This window comes from Neolamprologus multifasciatus, chromosome 3, assembly GCF_963576455.1.
Source record: "Neolamprologus multifasciatus chromosome 3, fNeoMul1.2, whole genome shotgun sequence".
Taxonomy (NCBI): Eukaryota; Metazoa; Chordata; class Actinopteri; order Cichliformes; family Cichlidae; genus Neolamprologus; species Neolamprologus multifasciatus.
In genome coordinates, this window is record NC_140441.1 from 28773888 (window position 1) to 28790936 (window position 17049).

General features: G+C 41.5%; 1 protein-coding gene across 10 annotated transcripts in view; it reads left to right on the forward strand.

Annotated features, from left to right (window-relative positions):
- Nucleotides 1-17049, forward strand: part of LOC146522465 (phosphatidylinositol-binding clathrin assembly protein) — a 111105-nt gene that overhangs the window by 10833 nt on the left and 83223 nt on the right. For all 10 annotated transcript variants that reach the window (XM_085139565.1, XM_085139522.1, XM_085139556.1 and 7 more), the window contains exon 2: nucleotides 16623-16765. In XM_085139565.1, coding sequence (XP_084995691.1) covers nucleotides 16623-16765 — 143 coding nt within the window. The remainder of the gene's footprint in view (nucleotides 1-16622; nucleotides 16766-17049) is intronic.

The window sequence follows — 17049 nt, forward strand, 5'->3', positions numbered from 1 at the left end:
TGCCTTTTTAGATTCTTGGTCAGCGTATCCTGTTATTGTGTCCATTTTCAGGCCTTTCTGCTCAGTAGCAGTCAAGTTTATGGTAGCTTAATACAACATGCCACATTATTTTATTATTTATTTATTTATTTTTTAGCGGCTGGCTGAGCTGCCAGCCCACATGTCCTTTTACATCATGTTGTGTCGGGCCATTTTTAGCCAAACCTTAAAACTGGGTTACGCTTACATGACAAATTGATGTGGCGCTAGAGCAGTCCTCCACACCAGTGCTTTGACTCGCTTTGTCTGGGCAACAGTGTTGTTTCTCCAGGTTTGTTTAGGAGGCAAACAAAGATCTTGTGGGCGCTGAGTTATTAAGCTCCGGTTTATGTGGTTTGTGTTTCCGCCTCCAGCGAGTTGGTGCTCATTCAAACTTTATGACTCCACATCAGACAGCAGCTCGCAGGTCACCTTGAGTGCTTTCTCATGTGTGCTGGAATATGTTTACAAGTGTGATTTTAAGATGTAATGCACTTATTTTAAATTAGATGCACATTTTTAGAGGGTTTTAATGTATAAAAATGTCTAGAATTCCACAAACTAATAACACAGTACTTTTGATAAACCCCTTAACTTAATTTTTAGACTTTAAGTTAGCTTTAAGTCTTAATTGATTTCCAATGTACCGTGGTTTACAGAGGCTGAGAATCTTACCATTGTCCAAAACCTATGGGTCTAACTGTATACACATATAATTTCTTAATATAAATTGATGTATTTTAGCATAAACAGGCCTTTTAACTTGGAAATAACAAAACAATTAAATAAAAATAATTATGGAAAGTTGTACAGAACAGAGCTGAGGGAGCTCTGCTGTAAATAATACAGCTTCAAGAAACGGGAAATAATCAAATCATCAGGTACCTGCAGAGCATGAGGCTTTTATCATTAGCCAATTCATAAGGTGTCTTCAAAACAGCGCAGCATTGCTGCCTTCTGCTCAAAACCCAAAGGATCTTACCAAACCTTCCTCTTGCCAAACAGGAAGTGGAGCGAAAATTGCAAGGGGTGTGTTTAATGAGGGTTTTTAGACACCAGCTAAAGCTGTTAAGATGGCCCATGTATGTAATTGGTTACTGTTTACCATCGTTTTTACACTTTTAGCCTGAAAGAGGTGGCAGAACTAAAGAGGTTTCACCTTCAAGATACATTTAATGGATTTAACTCTACGGCCGTGCAAAGTTCATTCAGAACTTTTCGACCTAACGTGTTCACAGATAGAATGACACACGCCAACGGTGGAGGTAACAGTAGTATTAGATTAGTATTAGTATGGAAAATATTTTGAGATTTCAGTAAGTTGTTTGATTCAAAGAGTTTCAAAACTGTGTGGTAAAGCTGGGATCTTGTTTAAAAACTCGTAGCAGTTGAGGTCTTCACTGCAGTTTTGGGACCCTCCGTCAGAGGATACGCATAAGAGAGGGTTTGATGTCATGTCGGCTTCAAAAAACCAAAATGGTAGTCTACTGTTTTTTTGATAGCCTGGTCAGCTATGGACCCATGCATGAAGGAGAGACTTTAAATGCCTGCAACACTCCCTCTTTTCTATATTGTCTTATTGTGGAGAGCCAGTGCTATGCGGGCTTGCTGTAGAAGAAAAAACGACAGATTGCGGTGCACGCAGAGGTTGCGAGCACGTCTGGCTTGAAGCTTTTGAAACTGTTTCTAAATACGTCGGCTAAATACACTTTACTTTTCCTCATGCGGGAGGGAGAAAAAAATCAGTTTGAGTTTAGCGATCAGTATATTTGCTGTTTAATTTTAATTCCTCGCGTGGCGTGCCCTTCTTTGTCGCCCTGTCACTCCGTCCCCGTCTGGTCTTTACTCTTCTGTATTCTCATTACACAGAGTACACACACGGAGCAACTCGTTTCCATCCACTGAACCCCATCAAAGAAAGTATTCAGAGAATTGAAAAAAGAAAGACTGGGGACATTAAAGGACACAGAAAGGCCAGTTTATTTCCTGCTATTTGCTTTTCATTGATTCTAGCCCTGATTAGACCTGCTGCTGGGTGTAGCTGGTGCTGGGTAAGTAGGGAGGGGGGCCTGCTTCTTAAGTGATTGTGAGGTGAGTCTAATGCTATCTAAACAGAGTGGGAAAACCCCTCCCTGGCTGCAGAGCGGAGATAGGCTCAGTTTAGACTAGCAGCCAGGAAAACCGGCTTACTGCTGTCTGGATACGTCCATTTCGAGCCAAGCACAGGGGAGTGCACGTGATGTGAAGCGCCGAGTGTGTGCAGGAGAGAGCAGGGAGTCTGTCGCAAACATGCTGCACAGTCAGTGAACTCGCACAATCAGGTAGTGATACTGAAGCACAGTCAACAGGAGCTTGCATTACCGATTGTGCTCACAGGAGAAGCCTTGTTTTTAAATATTATAAAGAGTAATATTTAAATTAAGATTAAGTTATATGGCAAATATTTAATCAAAGCCTTAATTGGCTTTAAATTAGCAGGATATATTTCACGACCTCAGTCATGTTATTGCAGGAAAATCCCCCTGTAGTTCATTTCCTTTTGCATTTTCCTCCCTCATCTCATTTTCTTGGTGTGAAACTAACCAGATTAAACTCATCTTCAGCTTTTTAACTATTCAGTTGCAAAAAAAGGAAACAAGTTCCCTGAGCACATGGACAAGTAGATGTCCTGTACCCAAAAGGATTAAACAATACATTTATATTAACAATGGACAAAATAACTCTGTATGATATTGAGTAGTGACAAACTGTTCTGTGGGACATTTTCATAGTTTCGTGCCCTAAAACGTCACTGTTTTTATTGGATTCTTTATTTATTAAGCCAATACAAGGTGGAAAATGGACCCAACTCACCGAGCCCAAATATTTTTCAGGAAACTGTGAACTCCAAATTGGCTAAAAGTGGAGGAGATAAATGACTTTTACACTGGACATATGAAAACATCGATATTTAGCTGTGCTTTTTCTTAAAGATGTTGGGTGGTTCCAAACATCTCTAAAAATTCAACCAAGTCACAAAATGTTTCTCCGGCTGAGAAGCTCCAGCTCTACATCCACATGAACAGTATCACTCGTCTGGGAATTTAATATTGTCAGTGTTGTTTTACCTCAGACACACAGCTAGAATCTGCTCCGGGTCAATTGGCTCTCTGAAATTATTTCTCCACCTCCTCAGTTGTGGTCCCAACTCCACCAACAAGAGCTCAAACTGCTGTACTGACACCCTGAAATATGTACTAAAGTGGCCGTGATACAGCTTAAACTCCTCGATCAAACCATGACATTCTCCCTGCTGCCTTCTCGTGAGAATTAAATGCACCTAGAGCCTCAGCTTCTACCTTTTCTTTATTTAGAAACATCAGGACTAGCTTATCATGGCTTGATGTCAACTTCATGGTTTGTTTTGTGTTTTTTAAACATGTGGGGGTTTTTTGAGGATGAATTTTCTGCAAAACTGAACGCCTTCGCTGTGTGTATATTTTTCGCAATTTGTTCAGTGTGCAACAGCCTTAAGTATGACAAGTATTTCTATTAGATCAACTAAATGGCAGAATAAAAAGGTATTACCCACACACTGCTCATTATGTGGAACCTGTCACATCTCCTCTGGAAGTTCTCACAATGCAAAGAAAAGACCCGATCGTTTGGTTTAGCGTTTTTTGGTGTGTTTTTTTAGGGAGCATTAAATGCGTGAGTTGGAGTTGAGCGTCCTGCTCAAGGGAAACCTTTGCCTGCACAAATCCAAAGCACTGTAGCATTCATGTTGAACGCTGACAGGTTTAGTGTGTTAGGTAATGGTAGCACATGGTTTGAAACGGGCTTTGTCTGCCTGTGCGTGTTGTTTGGGAACATTCAGTGCTTCTGTTCCCGTCCCGTTCTGATGTCAGGTTATTTTTAGCCTCGTTCTCTCAGGAGCCTTTGGCTGGGTTCAACTGCTTAGTTTTCCTTCCCTGCTCTACCTGTGTGCTTGTACATCTATCCACATGCCCGCCGTCGTTCGCTCTGTCGGCATCGCTCCTTTATTCCTGACACAAACCGGCAGACACCCCCTCCTCCCCAGACGGTTGTGCGCAGACGTTCTCTCAGAGACGTGCACGCACAGAGACTTCAAACCTATTTACTTGACAAGATTTCCTGAATCCCCCCCCAACAGTGCAGCTGGAGAAAAGCAGGGAGTTTGTCTCAGTTGCTTTTTCAGTCTATCTTTCTCTGTGTGCCTGTGTGACAGGGGCACAAAGGAGAGGGGGAAACTGCTCTTATTTAAGACCTCAAGGGGAGAATTAAAGCTCCAGAACCACAGCTAGTCTATTAATAGACCGACTTCTGGTGGCACTCTGTCTTAGTTTCTACCCTTCACTTAATTCGCTACACCTCTTCTGCCTTGCTACCTCTGCCTCATCTTGTCCATTTTACCTTGTCCTGTATTGATATGAATCTTTTTGATTTTTCGTATTCAGAAACGATCTCCATTAAAACTTAGAATCATATTTTAATGTCAATGTGTCAAACGTATGGTCTGCAGGCCAGAGGGGTCCAAACTGATCCATCTGCACCAGAGTGCATCACGAACGGTGTAAGATCATTTACTAGATCATTTAATGAGAGTGGATGTCCAAATTGTGGGTTTTAATCCTAGTCAGTCCTCCTTTTTGGCAAAGATATCGCCAGTGAGTGTGAGTCTTTCTTTGATTCACTGCCGATCGTAGGAAAACTGATCCACTGTTAAAACTGCACTTAATATTCCTGGGAAGTCTCAGGCTGGGAACCCTTAGCCATCCAGAATTTACTTCCTTACACTGAAAGCAAAGGAAAAGAATTTGGAGGTGATTATTTATTGGGTATTTTTTGAAATCGTTTTATGGGCTCAACACACTTTAGATCAAACTGGGCTCCCACGTGGCCCATTAACTGAAATGAGTTTGACATCCGTGGTGTGAGATTTAACACACAGCTCTTAAAAATCTAGCCAGAAATCTCAGACGGTAGTGAAAAATTCTTCAGTTCAAGACACTGGGTTGTTCACTTCACAGCCACATAGACGGCAGCAAATATTTACTGTTGAGAAGCCGGAGAAAGAAACTATTTGGCATGTAGCTTCAAATATGTATGGGAATAGGAAAAATAACGACTGGAATTGGTTAAATCTTCACAAATCCCAGCCTGATCCTGATTTTTCTGTATTCAGTAAAAAGTGCTGTCAGGTAATTTTTTTTTTTTCAGAAGGAACATTTTGAAACTTTCTGACTCTTTGTTCACTAGTTCTGTGTTTGGCTGGGGTCAGTGTTACTACTGGTAGCGTGAGGCGATACTTGGACTCTAAGGAGATTGCACAGGTAGTCCAACTCTTCCAGGATGAAACATCAATATGTGCCATTACAGGTGGGTTCGCAGTGTCTCCCAGCACAGTCTCAAGTGCATAGAGGAGATTCCAGGAGACTCTAGGAGAGCAGATACTGGTCCTTAAACCATCAGCAGGACCAGTATCTGCTCCTATGTGCAGGGAGGAACAGGTTGAGCACCAGCAGGAGACTGGTGTGAATGTCTCTGACCAAACAATCAGAAATATACTTCATGTGGGTGGACAGAGAGCCCGATGTCCTCTACTGGGCCCCATGCTCACCGCCCAGCACCGATTTGCCATAGAACAAGTAAAATTTTGGATAAATGGACTAGCCTGTAATATCAATGTTTCACTTTGATTTTCAAAGTGTTTTTAAATTCAGCTGTATGTAGTTTGATCCTTTTCATTTCCATCGAACAACGTGGCAGTTCGTTCCTAACACATCTAACACAGTACTCAGTCCATATGAGCAGAGATATCCAGCACTGAGGTCTGTTGTGTTGTCTAAATGTTTGTTTTTTCTTAGGTGTAAAATTCCAAACTGTTTTCTTGTTCGGTCAAACAGTTGCACACTCATCGCAATACTTGTTGTATCAGTAGATAGAGGTGCAGTATTAGGACGTCACATGTCCCTTGTGTCTTCATGAGTAGCTTAGCTCACTAAAAAAAAAAGTTGTTTAAACAGCAATAACACATACAGCACCTGATAAGCTTTAGTCTTGCTGCCTCTGTTTCTAATTTGCATTAGACATTACACAGAGGAGAGGGGTGGGGGCGGCTCTCTCACATGCTGCAGCACACCACGGACTCTGCTCTTAATGATAACAGAGGAAAGCTAAACATTTAAAAGAATTCACAAGTTGATACCGACAGCAGTCGATTCCACAAGTGCATCAAGTCCCTTGTACTGAATGTTTAAAGAGGATTTATTGATGGAGTCAGGTTGTTTTTAGCTCCTGTTCTCTTTAATCTTGGTGACATTAAATGTATCATATGTTTCAACATCAGGCAGAATTTCTCCTCTGTCCAAATTTTAAAGTAATTTTTAAGACGTCATATCATTTTAACATAGTGTAAACCGAACTGAAGTCTCCTGACATTTTCTGCATCTCTAACGCAGCTGTGCGAGAACAAAAGGGGACGTGATGCTCGTAAACAGAAGCCGATAACTACCATGAACAGTAATTTTTGTGCTGCTGTACGTGCACACTGAGTCACATCACTGTTTTATTCTCTTACGGCGAAAACATAAATGCAGATCAATGGTGTAACATCTGCTGCTTGATTGGCTACATTGCCCGTAAAGTGATCAGTCATAGAAAGAATTGAAAGCGACAGAGAGCCTTTGGTGATAAAGGAGAAGCTTTGTTTCCTCCGTCGACAGTACAAGACAACATTGTCATTTTCACACTGAACCACTCTTCAGAGCGTTTACAAAAAGCCTTCTTAGAGGTTTTAAAATGTGCTGTCTTAGTATGACTAGAAATCTGGAAAGGAAAGTGATGTGTTTTCAAATTTAGCAGGCTTACAATTCTTCACACCTCTTTTTTCCTTTTCCTCCTCCTATCAGGGGGGATTTGAGAGGGAAGAAAGGTGGAGGGAGGGGTGGACGGGGAATCTTCTTTTGAGGCAACACCTCTCGACAGTCCCTAACACAAAGACAGAGAGGGGAGAAGGAGATTACAAGTACATGCCAGACAAGGTGCTGATTCTGCTGAGTGTTAATCTGTAACAGATTGGGGGCTGCACTCCTCCCGGTACCTTCAGTGTTGGGCTTTTCATATGCATGGTTTCTGCTAATGTGCATGTCCTTCTCTTACTCGGTACCCGCGCAGGTCCGGCAAGGTCATTCGGCTCTTTGGCAGTGCTCTTGTTTTTAGTTAGCCGTGGTATTAAACCTCAGTAATCTCAGTTCCCTGTGGATTGACTAGAACTGGGGGGTTGGGAGGATTGTTCTTGAACCTCATGGCTAATTCTCAGGCCTTCAGGTTCAGCTTATATACTGGTCCTTGAGAAAATAGTGAATTTGTACTGATGGCAGAAGAGGTGATGCTCTGTCATGTAGTTGACAGAGTTGGGCAGGTTTTTCCATAGTCCAGATGTCCCATTATCCCACAAGATCATCAAAAGCAAGGAAGCGACCGCTCATACAATCCTTGGTCCTTGAGGTTGTCATCATAAAGGAATTCGAAAGTCTTATGACAGGACAGAAAAGTAAAGGTCCATCCGTTCAGCCATTTCATTACCATTTATGCAGTTCAGCAGGGGTGCTGTATCCTAACCTATGTTTCTGCACAAAGCTGGCCAGTGGGTTTGAACCCAGGAACTTCATGCCCTGAGGCAGTGGTACCAATCTCTACACCACTATTCTACCCAAAAAGAGCAAGCTTTTTTTTTTTTTTTTTTTTTATCATTTCTGAGTTTTAATTTGGCTATTCACAGAGAGACCATCTCCAGCCTGATTAGAACTAGTGTCTCTAACAACGGATCGTTGAAGTGGACTATTAAACTCATGTCCAATTCATTATTTTTATTTTTGGACTCCTCAGAAAGCCGAGCCTTAATGACGAAAAAGCATTTTTAAAAGCACTTGTAGGCAGAGAAGTGGATTAAAGTTTGTGATAAAAGAAGCTGGGTGGATGTGCATAACTAGACCCGGGAGTAGGAAAACGCACGGAAAGCTGCATATGGAGCAGTGTGAAGCTGTAGCTTTGGACTTAATTGGACCTAGAGTGACCTTTTTATTATTTTAAATTATGCCCATGTTTGTTGTGACCATCCACCACTATAACTGTGGGTGTATCTGTTTATACTATGGAAAAATAAGCATTCACTTTACAGTGATATTCTGCCTACAGAATACTTTGGCATTGAGAAACTAAGTAAAGCAAATAACAGTTGTTGTAGCAACTTCCGGGAATGAAGACTGGTAGCACGGCATTGTTTTTTTTCTGGTTACACAGGCAGTCATGTGTCCCATCTAAGTAATTTAATACAGCTATGTGTGAACTTACTCGCCTTTTCTTCATAACAATCGGAGCCAAACGCTTAAAATCTCCTCTGTGGATTTGTCCAGATAGATCCTCCTCTGGAATTCCATCTATGTGAACCTGACCTGCCCTCTGAGGTCTCTGAAGGGTCTTGAATGTGGAGAGACCGAGTGTGTCAGGCATACAGAGCAAGGCGCTGATGTCCCATCATGTCTGACAGATGCGTATAAAATGTCAGAACAGGGTCGAGAAGCTGGATGTAGAATGTGTTTGACGCATTTGCTTTAAAAAGGCCAGGAAATGGGAAAATACCAGGTATCATCCTGGGGTTCTCATGCTGTGCTAGTGATGGTAATATACCAGCACCACTCTCAGGATTTAGTTATTTTTGCAGAAACAATATAATTTAGATCTTTTTTTTTTTAAAACTAGTCTTTTTTTTTAAATGTATAACTTGTTGTACAAATAAAACTTTACAGATCAGGTACACTAAATTAAAACTGGAGCACCAACCTTCTTAGAACCAGAGCTGTTGAACAGAAGGAATCGCCTATTGTTTTAAATGAAAGTTATCAACATATGCTAATCCTGCTATTGGGTTATAGCAGCACAGAAGTTTTAAAGTTTGAGATGCATTTTTAAAAGGTAGGAACAAGTCGGATGTTACCAGAACGCGTTTCAACTGCTCACTAAGCACTTGCGGGAATTTTTTGAAGCCTACGTGAACCTTGTGACTGAATTCTGAACCCCTGCTGACACGACTCTGACACACTCAAGGACTTTGCATCCAACTAGGGAAAAGTCGATGATTACCTGATGATTACAACAAATAAATGGTTAAAATTAACATTAAAAAAGCTCTTATGACTTGTTAATAGTTGGGAAAAACTTAAAGTCAAGCTGTTGATGGAGCTTCAAACTGGGCCCTCGAGGTCTGAATCTCTAAGTTGCGTGATTGAGTTGTGGTATTTCATGGCAGAATTCCGGATTTACATCCTAAATGGAGAAAATATTGCTAAACCTGCTCCTCCTGTCCCTTCTTTTGCTTTATTTTTATCTCACAAAAAAGTATTAGCACAACATAAAAATCTGAGAGAGTGTGCTTTCCTTTTGGGACAAGATCCACCATACAATCAATAGCAATGGTAGTTTTTAATCAATAGTAATAATGACTTTTTTTGTGGTTTGAACTGCAGAAGCGGCTGAAGTTGATGCTTGTCGATTATTGGGATTCTTTAGCCATTTTCTGCCACCATTGTGTCACCTTATAGAGCGGCAGCTGGTCCCGGAGCGGCTGCAATGGAATGAATAAAGAAGATGAAGAGCAGAGGGAGTGAAAGAGGAGGCTTAAAGTGACACCCAGAGAGGCAGGCACGGGCGGTTAATTAGTGAACCTGTTGTAATAGTTTGTGTGCAGATCAGACAATATGAAGGAGGAGATGAAATGTGAGTTTGTGCCTCTCCCCCATGTGCAGCAGCTGGATGGTGTGAGGACTTAAAGGTGGATGAAGTGATGAGAGGAGAGCGACTAGAGAAGGTAGCCAGGTGGGCCAGATGTAGACTTTATCTCCTCCCCCTCCTTTGCCCTTCTTCTACCTCCTGCTTGATTTAACACTCACATAGGCAGAAGAAGCTGTTCACTGGAAAAAGAAAAAACATCTAACACAAGTGCCTCACAGAATATAGATAACTTTCTGTTGGTTTATCACTCACAAGCACGCGCCACCCCCTATCAGATGTCGAGCCTGGCTCCTCCAGGTCCTTGCGCCGGTCCCTCGGTACCAGGAAGTCTCCGGTCGGGTGTGGTTTAATCAAAGGCCTCAGAGGTCAACAGGCAACTGGCAACAATGGATCTCAGTGAGATCAGGGAGGAACACAGAAGGTCACTGTTGGTGATGAGATCACATCTACTCAGCACTCATTCCTCCCACATGTGTAAATGTGCAAGTTTGTTAGTCGCACTAATTAGTATAAAGCTACAAAAGTCCTCTGGGGATGGCAGCGTATCAGACAACTTAAAATGAGTCTCTTTTTTTTTTTTTCTTATAATCCTGTATTATCAGAATAAAGAGTGTTTTAGTCAGATTTAAAAAAAATTCTATTTATTACTTTGTGTCTGAGGTGCAGCTACCATCAGGTTATCACAGATGTCTTCCTTCTTTTTCTGTATGTCAGCTTCAAAATTAGGCTGGGCATTCATTCCTCACAAATTGTATGAGAGCTGAGAGTCACTTCCTCTTCCTGTCAGTTAATTAGGGCTGCAACAGATGACCTGTTTCTTCATTAATGTAATAAAATGGTAACTTTTACAGCACTGAAAAGCATGTTTACAGACTGGTACAAAAATGCCTTATGATTAAGTTCCCCTTTTTATATTAACTCTAAGCAGGGTAAATAATTTATTATTACAGTTTGGGGCGTGGCTGTGTTGATTGACACGTGTCCTTACAGGCCTCACCACTGCTCAAGTGGACCTTTTTCACTGTGTTTGGGCTGTTTTGTGTCTTTTTGGGGATTTTAGTTTTCTTTTTTTCATAGAATTATTTGAGAAATATTATAGCTTGCTTGAAAGGTTCAGAAGGAGCCTTTGGGGGCTTACTAGTATGATTCATATCCATGTATTTAAGGCAGATAACTGTTTTGGCCTTTTGATGGGCAACGCTCTATTTTAAGCCTTAGTGAAACTTAAAAAAAAAAAAATCCTAGTTCTTGTGATGTTTTGCTTAACCTGCTTAAGGACTGATGAGCTCATGCCAGAATTTAATCACTTATATAAGGGGATCTCCTAATGACCCTTCACCCAAACTGTAACCAAGGTCAAGGACACCTTTGCCATTTTATGTGAAATAACCTGTGGATTGGGACAGACCTTGAGCTACTGCATCACTGATGTTTCTGGTCTGATTCTTGAGGAGCTAAACTCGCCTGCTGGGATGTGAGTGGTAGGCAAACAGAGGTCAAGTATGGGTCAAACTCTGCCTCTATACTAAAATATAAGACTAAACAATTTAAGTAAAAGATTAAAGCTTTATTTTTATGTTTTTGATGCAAACAATTTAAAAAAAATTTGAAAGATTGAAGAGACCACTCTGATGTTACCCAATGGTAACGACCTAAGACCTGGGGTATTGAACTCCAGGCCTCAAGTGTCAGTGTCCTGCAGGTTTTAGATATCACCCTGGGTCAACACACCTGAATCAGAATATTAGTTCATTACCAGGCCTCTGGAGAACTTCAAGACATGTTGAGAAGGTAATTTAGCCATTTAAATCAGCGGTGTTGGATCAAGGACACCTGCAGGACACCGGTCCTTGAGGCCTGGAGTTGCCTACCCCTGGCTAAAACCAAAGCCTCTTTGCTTGCCTTTCAGATTTGGGGAGTGTAATCATAGATGCATCACAGTGACGAGAGACCTCAAAGTCTGTGATGAAATGAATTTTTCTTAACTTTAAAGTGAATGACTGAAGCAACTACCAATCCAAATTCAATTTTAAATTTGAATATAGCACCAAATCACAACACCTCAAGGTGCTCGACAGCTAAAGATCCTACAATAATCCAGAGAAGACGATCACACAACCCCCTTTGAGCAAGAACGAGTGGGAACCAGAAAAAAATCCCTTTTTAACATTAAGAAACCTTCAGCAGAACCAGACAGCCATCTGCTGTGACCAGTTTGGGGTGTGGGGAGGAAGATGGTACAAAAGGCACACAATGATAGCGATCAGTGCCCATGATAAGGTTGATTAAAGTATGGCCTGATAATAGTTATATTAGGCAACTGGACGGTAAAATTTCTGCTAGTAACTAATGGTTGGTTTCTGAGTGATGCACGATGAGTGAAAGCGGCTTAAGTCTGTTTCTTGTCTCTAGTGTCAGATAAAAGCAAATCTTTAGCCTCTCGTTCAAAAACAAAAAACAATACAGAACTTATGTCATGGCAACCAAAAGGCCATTTTTTTTAAAATAAGTAGGTGACTTTAGGGTGGCTATGTCAATCTTTCATGCCGTTTGTGGTGAGTCTAAATGAGTAAGGAACGCTGAAGTGCTCAGCATAATGAATAACCAATACTTGGCTAACCTAACACAGAACCGGCCACTTCAATCTCTACAGACCCAGCTTTTAAAGTACACTTGTAATGAGACTTCTGACATAGGGTTGTATAATGTGCTCTCGTACACAGACTGCTTCAGTCCTCTGTCCTCATCTTGTAATGTGTGGGCGTCAATTAGCCAGGCTACGTTTGTTATGAAACTGTTGAGCAGGTAATTGCTTGTAGCACGCTGACATGTTGGTCTTAGCCTTGCCGTTGAGGGATGATAGACTCAAACTTATGTATTTTTCCATTTGCGGTCAGAATAATTGCTCCGGGGTGTGCTTGCGGGGGAGAAGAAAAAATTGCATCCCCAGCCGCGTTTCTGCTGCAGAGATAAAGCGAGGCGAGCAGCTTGTTGAGCTGTGTGTGGATTCTTCTAAATTGTCTGGATGAAGAGACACTCATGTCTCGCGTCTCATAATCTCATTTCATTTATCGATCTCTTCTTCTCGTCCCCCTATTCTTCATCACTTTTCATCCGTTTCCTCTTTATACCTCTCTGTAGGACTCTTGATCTCTCGTCACATCTGCTCGTGTCTCCTTCTCTTTACCTCGTCTTCCTCTCTTTTTTTATCTTCATTTCTCAGCCATATGTTTGTCTCAATTGCCTCGCCGTCCCTTTTCTCTCTGTCTCTCGCCGGTCTGGGATCAGTGGCATCTAATGCTTTCCACTCTGGCTGATTAAGTCAGCACATGTACCCTCTTTTAAATTATCACTTGCACACGTACACACTCATGCACGAGCGTCCCCACAGACCTAATCAGTCCTTCTCTTAGTTCTCTCTGTTTCTCTCACACCACTCCAGACCTAATGAAAAAACATGAGCTCTGCTAAAAAAGAAGGCGAGATGGACAGATGGGGGGGGGAGAGAAACACAAGGTAGCAGCAGCAATAATAAAGAAAGACAGAGCAGCAAGAAGACTAATTCGTTAACAAAGACACCAGTCGCTTTCGGTGCCCGCTTCCAGTTCAGAGATATTGTTTCCAGTCATAATGTCATGCAACGGTGCAGTGGGAGGTGGGGTGGGGGGCTGCAGAGAGACAGAAAGGCAAGGTGAGACTGGCTGTGAGAGCGTTTTCAGTCCAGCTGCACTCTGTTAGCCACTAAATGTTGTTCTGTTTGGCTAAATGCAGCTGTGCTGTGTTACATTATTCTACTCTCATTTGTATTGACCGCATAGCAGACTGCTTGGTGTGTGTGTGTGTGTGTGTGTGTGTGTGTGTGTCTGTCTGTGTGTCTGTGTGTGTGTGTGTGGGGGGGGGGGGGGGGGGTGTAAGTGGGAGAGGTAGCATGTTGAGTGAATGATTGATACGGGACTTGGGAGTCTGCTGTGGAATGTTACTGTAAGTGTGTGTGTGAGTACTTGAGGGAGATGATGGGTTAAGTGAGTGAAGGTATGATTCTTCATTGAATGAAGGCACGCGCTCGTGCACGTGCGCATGCACACCTGATTATGGTGATGAAGTTTCCCGTCGGGAGTCTCTCCCGCTACAGTCCTCGAGTAGTTTAATGAGAAGCTGTTTCCGTAGTTACCAGGTGTGTGAGCCGGCAGCTCATAACGTCCTGCGGTGAAGAATAAAAGATGGCGAGAGAGAGGCGAAGGAATGAAAGTGGTTGAGGACGCCAGAGAAATGAAACAGAAAACACCCTGATATCTGGTGTGAATGATCAATTTAACCGTGTGTGTCTGTATTGATGTTTGTGCTCCAGAGGCTCGCTGAGGGCGTTGCACGCGGCGAGCGGAGACACTGAATCTGTGTAATAAGCTAGAAGACCTTCAAATCGATCTCCATTTAAAGTGGTAGGAACAGCAAGGTGGGGCCAAGCTGTTAGGTTCTGGTCAGATCATATTAGGCATCTCTTGGGATGAAGTAAAAGCTAAAGAGGATTTTATGCAATGGGGGAAACATCCCTAGCTCAATAAGCACCTTTTATTTATTCTTTGTTTAAAAATAAATAAATAAATAAATAAATCTAGGACATCTGTCAGTTTCCTGTTTTCTCTAAAGTGGTTAAAAAAAAAATGCATATTTTAAGGGTTTGAAGCAGCTAAACAAGAAAAAGTTGGTGCTCTTCTCTTCCTGGAGTAACTCTTTTGTGTGTGTGTGTGTGTGTGTGTGTGTGTGAAAAATATAAACTAGTTTATGTTCAACACATTAGTGGTTGCGTAGGCTGTTGTCTCTTTTAATCAGAATACTTTATTAATCCCTAAGGAAAATTATGTGGGTTACAGTTGCTCCAAGACAGTAACAGACTGAACTAATTAAATAATACAATATGTTACAGAATTTACAAATTTAAGAAACGGCACTCTGAGCACCTGTACTGAGGTATCATTGAAATGCTGGTAAAGACCAACATAATCATACACTCATGTCTTCAACCCGTCCGTGCACGCTGAGCATGCCAGGTTACAAAAATTAAGAGGTGCACAACAAGAAATCACTTCCAGATGGCAACAATGTAAATTAAAATGGCATAAATTAACATAAACTACATTTGATGTGGTAGCTTTCCCTGGCAGAGCTTGCTCTGGGACTCGTTTGTTTGATTTTATTTTTTGAAGGGCTTTTTAAATCTGTGTGGCTGTTTCTCCTTTTATATAAAAGCATCTAGTTTCCTCATGCCACACATGCTTCCCAGGTCAGACACCTGTTACATAGAAAGCTTTTCTTCTGTTTTTGTAGTTTTAATAGACGTATTATTATTATCATCTCCCAAAAATCAAGTACAAATTTATATGAAACAATCGTTGAAACTTGAGTTATTAATTTAACAGCTATTTAAATATTCACAAATCACAACCATCCCTAATCATCCCTGTACAGTTTGGATTTTGCTAATTTAGTCATACCTGCCAACACACCTGTTTTTTCCTGGGTCCTTTAAGGCAGTCTTATAGTCTCCTGCCTCTTAGCTGTTCAACATAGAATTTGTTTTTTCCTCACTGGGCCAGTAGATCAGACTTTCACTGGCCCAAAAAACCCTTTTGAATTACTTAATATAATAAACTAACTTAATCTCTAAAATATACCATTATTTTCTTGGGAGGGTTTTCAGAAAGAAATGTGTAGCTAAAGGAGGAGTGAATGCTGTGCCCCTCACCCGCCGCATGTCTTGCTGCTAGAAAGAGACATCATGCCTGCCAGCAGCCTGCAGCAAAGGTTATGAGAAATGCCAAATTGAGAGACCTAAGAAGTTTACCTGTACACAGACAGCTTTGATTTTAGCTGCTTCTTCATTTCCTTGTGCTGTCTGTGTCTGTGTGGTGGATGAAAACAGCTAGAAACTTTCTGAACATGCTGTTTTATTTTAATGTGAAAATACTGTAGTATATTACTACCCTTACTACTACCCTGTGGTGTAAGAAAAACACACTAATTTGTGATGGTTCATTTCACCCAGTACCCGTGAAAGGTGAACCAATCTGTGGAAATACTGTTTACATTTTTTTTTTTTTTTTTTAAGAAAAAAAACAGCAGCTGGTTGGTCAACTTGCCCAACATATGTTTGTTATGTTGAACCCTGATGATACCAGTATTGCACAGACTTAACCTACAAAGATAATCCCACACCGCCATGAATAATGTTCACATTACTGGAGTATTTAATGAAAGTTAACATTTAATTAACATTGTTAATTAAATGCCTCATTATAAAAATCTAATGCCAGACTTTGGTGGAAAGTTAAAGCAGTGATGTAACACTATATACTGTAAAAGACCTATTTTGAGATTATTTCTGAGATTTGCCAGTTTGTTTGTTTTTTTATTATATTTTGACAGTCATACACTCGAAGGTTCAGTTTTCCTCCAGGTTGGGTGAATGAATGACACACGAACTTCTGTGAGCGAGCGAGAGAGAGAGAGAGAGAGAGAGAGAGAGAGAGAGAGAGAGAGAGAGAATTGTTCTGTGGGTAGCACCTGTCCTTCAGACTTCTTTCACTTAAGAATTCAGATGAAATTCGTGCTCTGTGTTTGTTGGTCCTTGCTGTGTGTGCGTCTGCATTTTTTTTTCCTCTCTCTCTCTCTCTCTGTGTGAAAAGTAATTTGGTGTTGTGTCGGTCAGGGTTATCTTTAAAAGCTTCTCATCACTGCTCTTTGTTCTGTTCTCTTGTGTAAGTCTGTCTTCTTCTCTCATTTTGTTTTTTTGTTTTTTTTTGTGTCCTGGCCAGATCTGATCCACTGCACCAATGAGATGAACGTGAACATTCCCCAGCTGGCGGACACGCTGTTTGAGCGCACAGCCAACTCCAGCTGGGTGGTGGTCTTCAAAGCTCTTATCACCACCCACCACCTCATGATGTACGGCAACGAGGTAGGAGACATCACACACACACATACTGACACAAACAAAAGCCCTCCAGGGCAGTCAGAGCAAGCTACATCAATAAGTGATACTATTACTCAACCCTGTCTCAACCCACACACTCATAAATCCGAACATACACAGATTTTAAAAAGTCTTTTATTCATGTCTGTGCATTGTGATCAACATCAGCGGAGTGGGAGGGTGGCCGACCCGTATGGGACGTAAACAGCATGCACAGTAACTGAGGATGTATATATTGGACAAGAGGCGTGAGTGATTGAAGTAGCTGT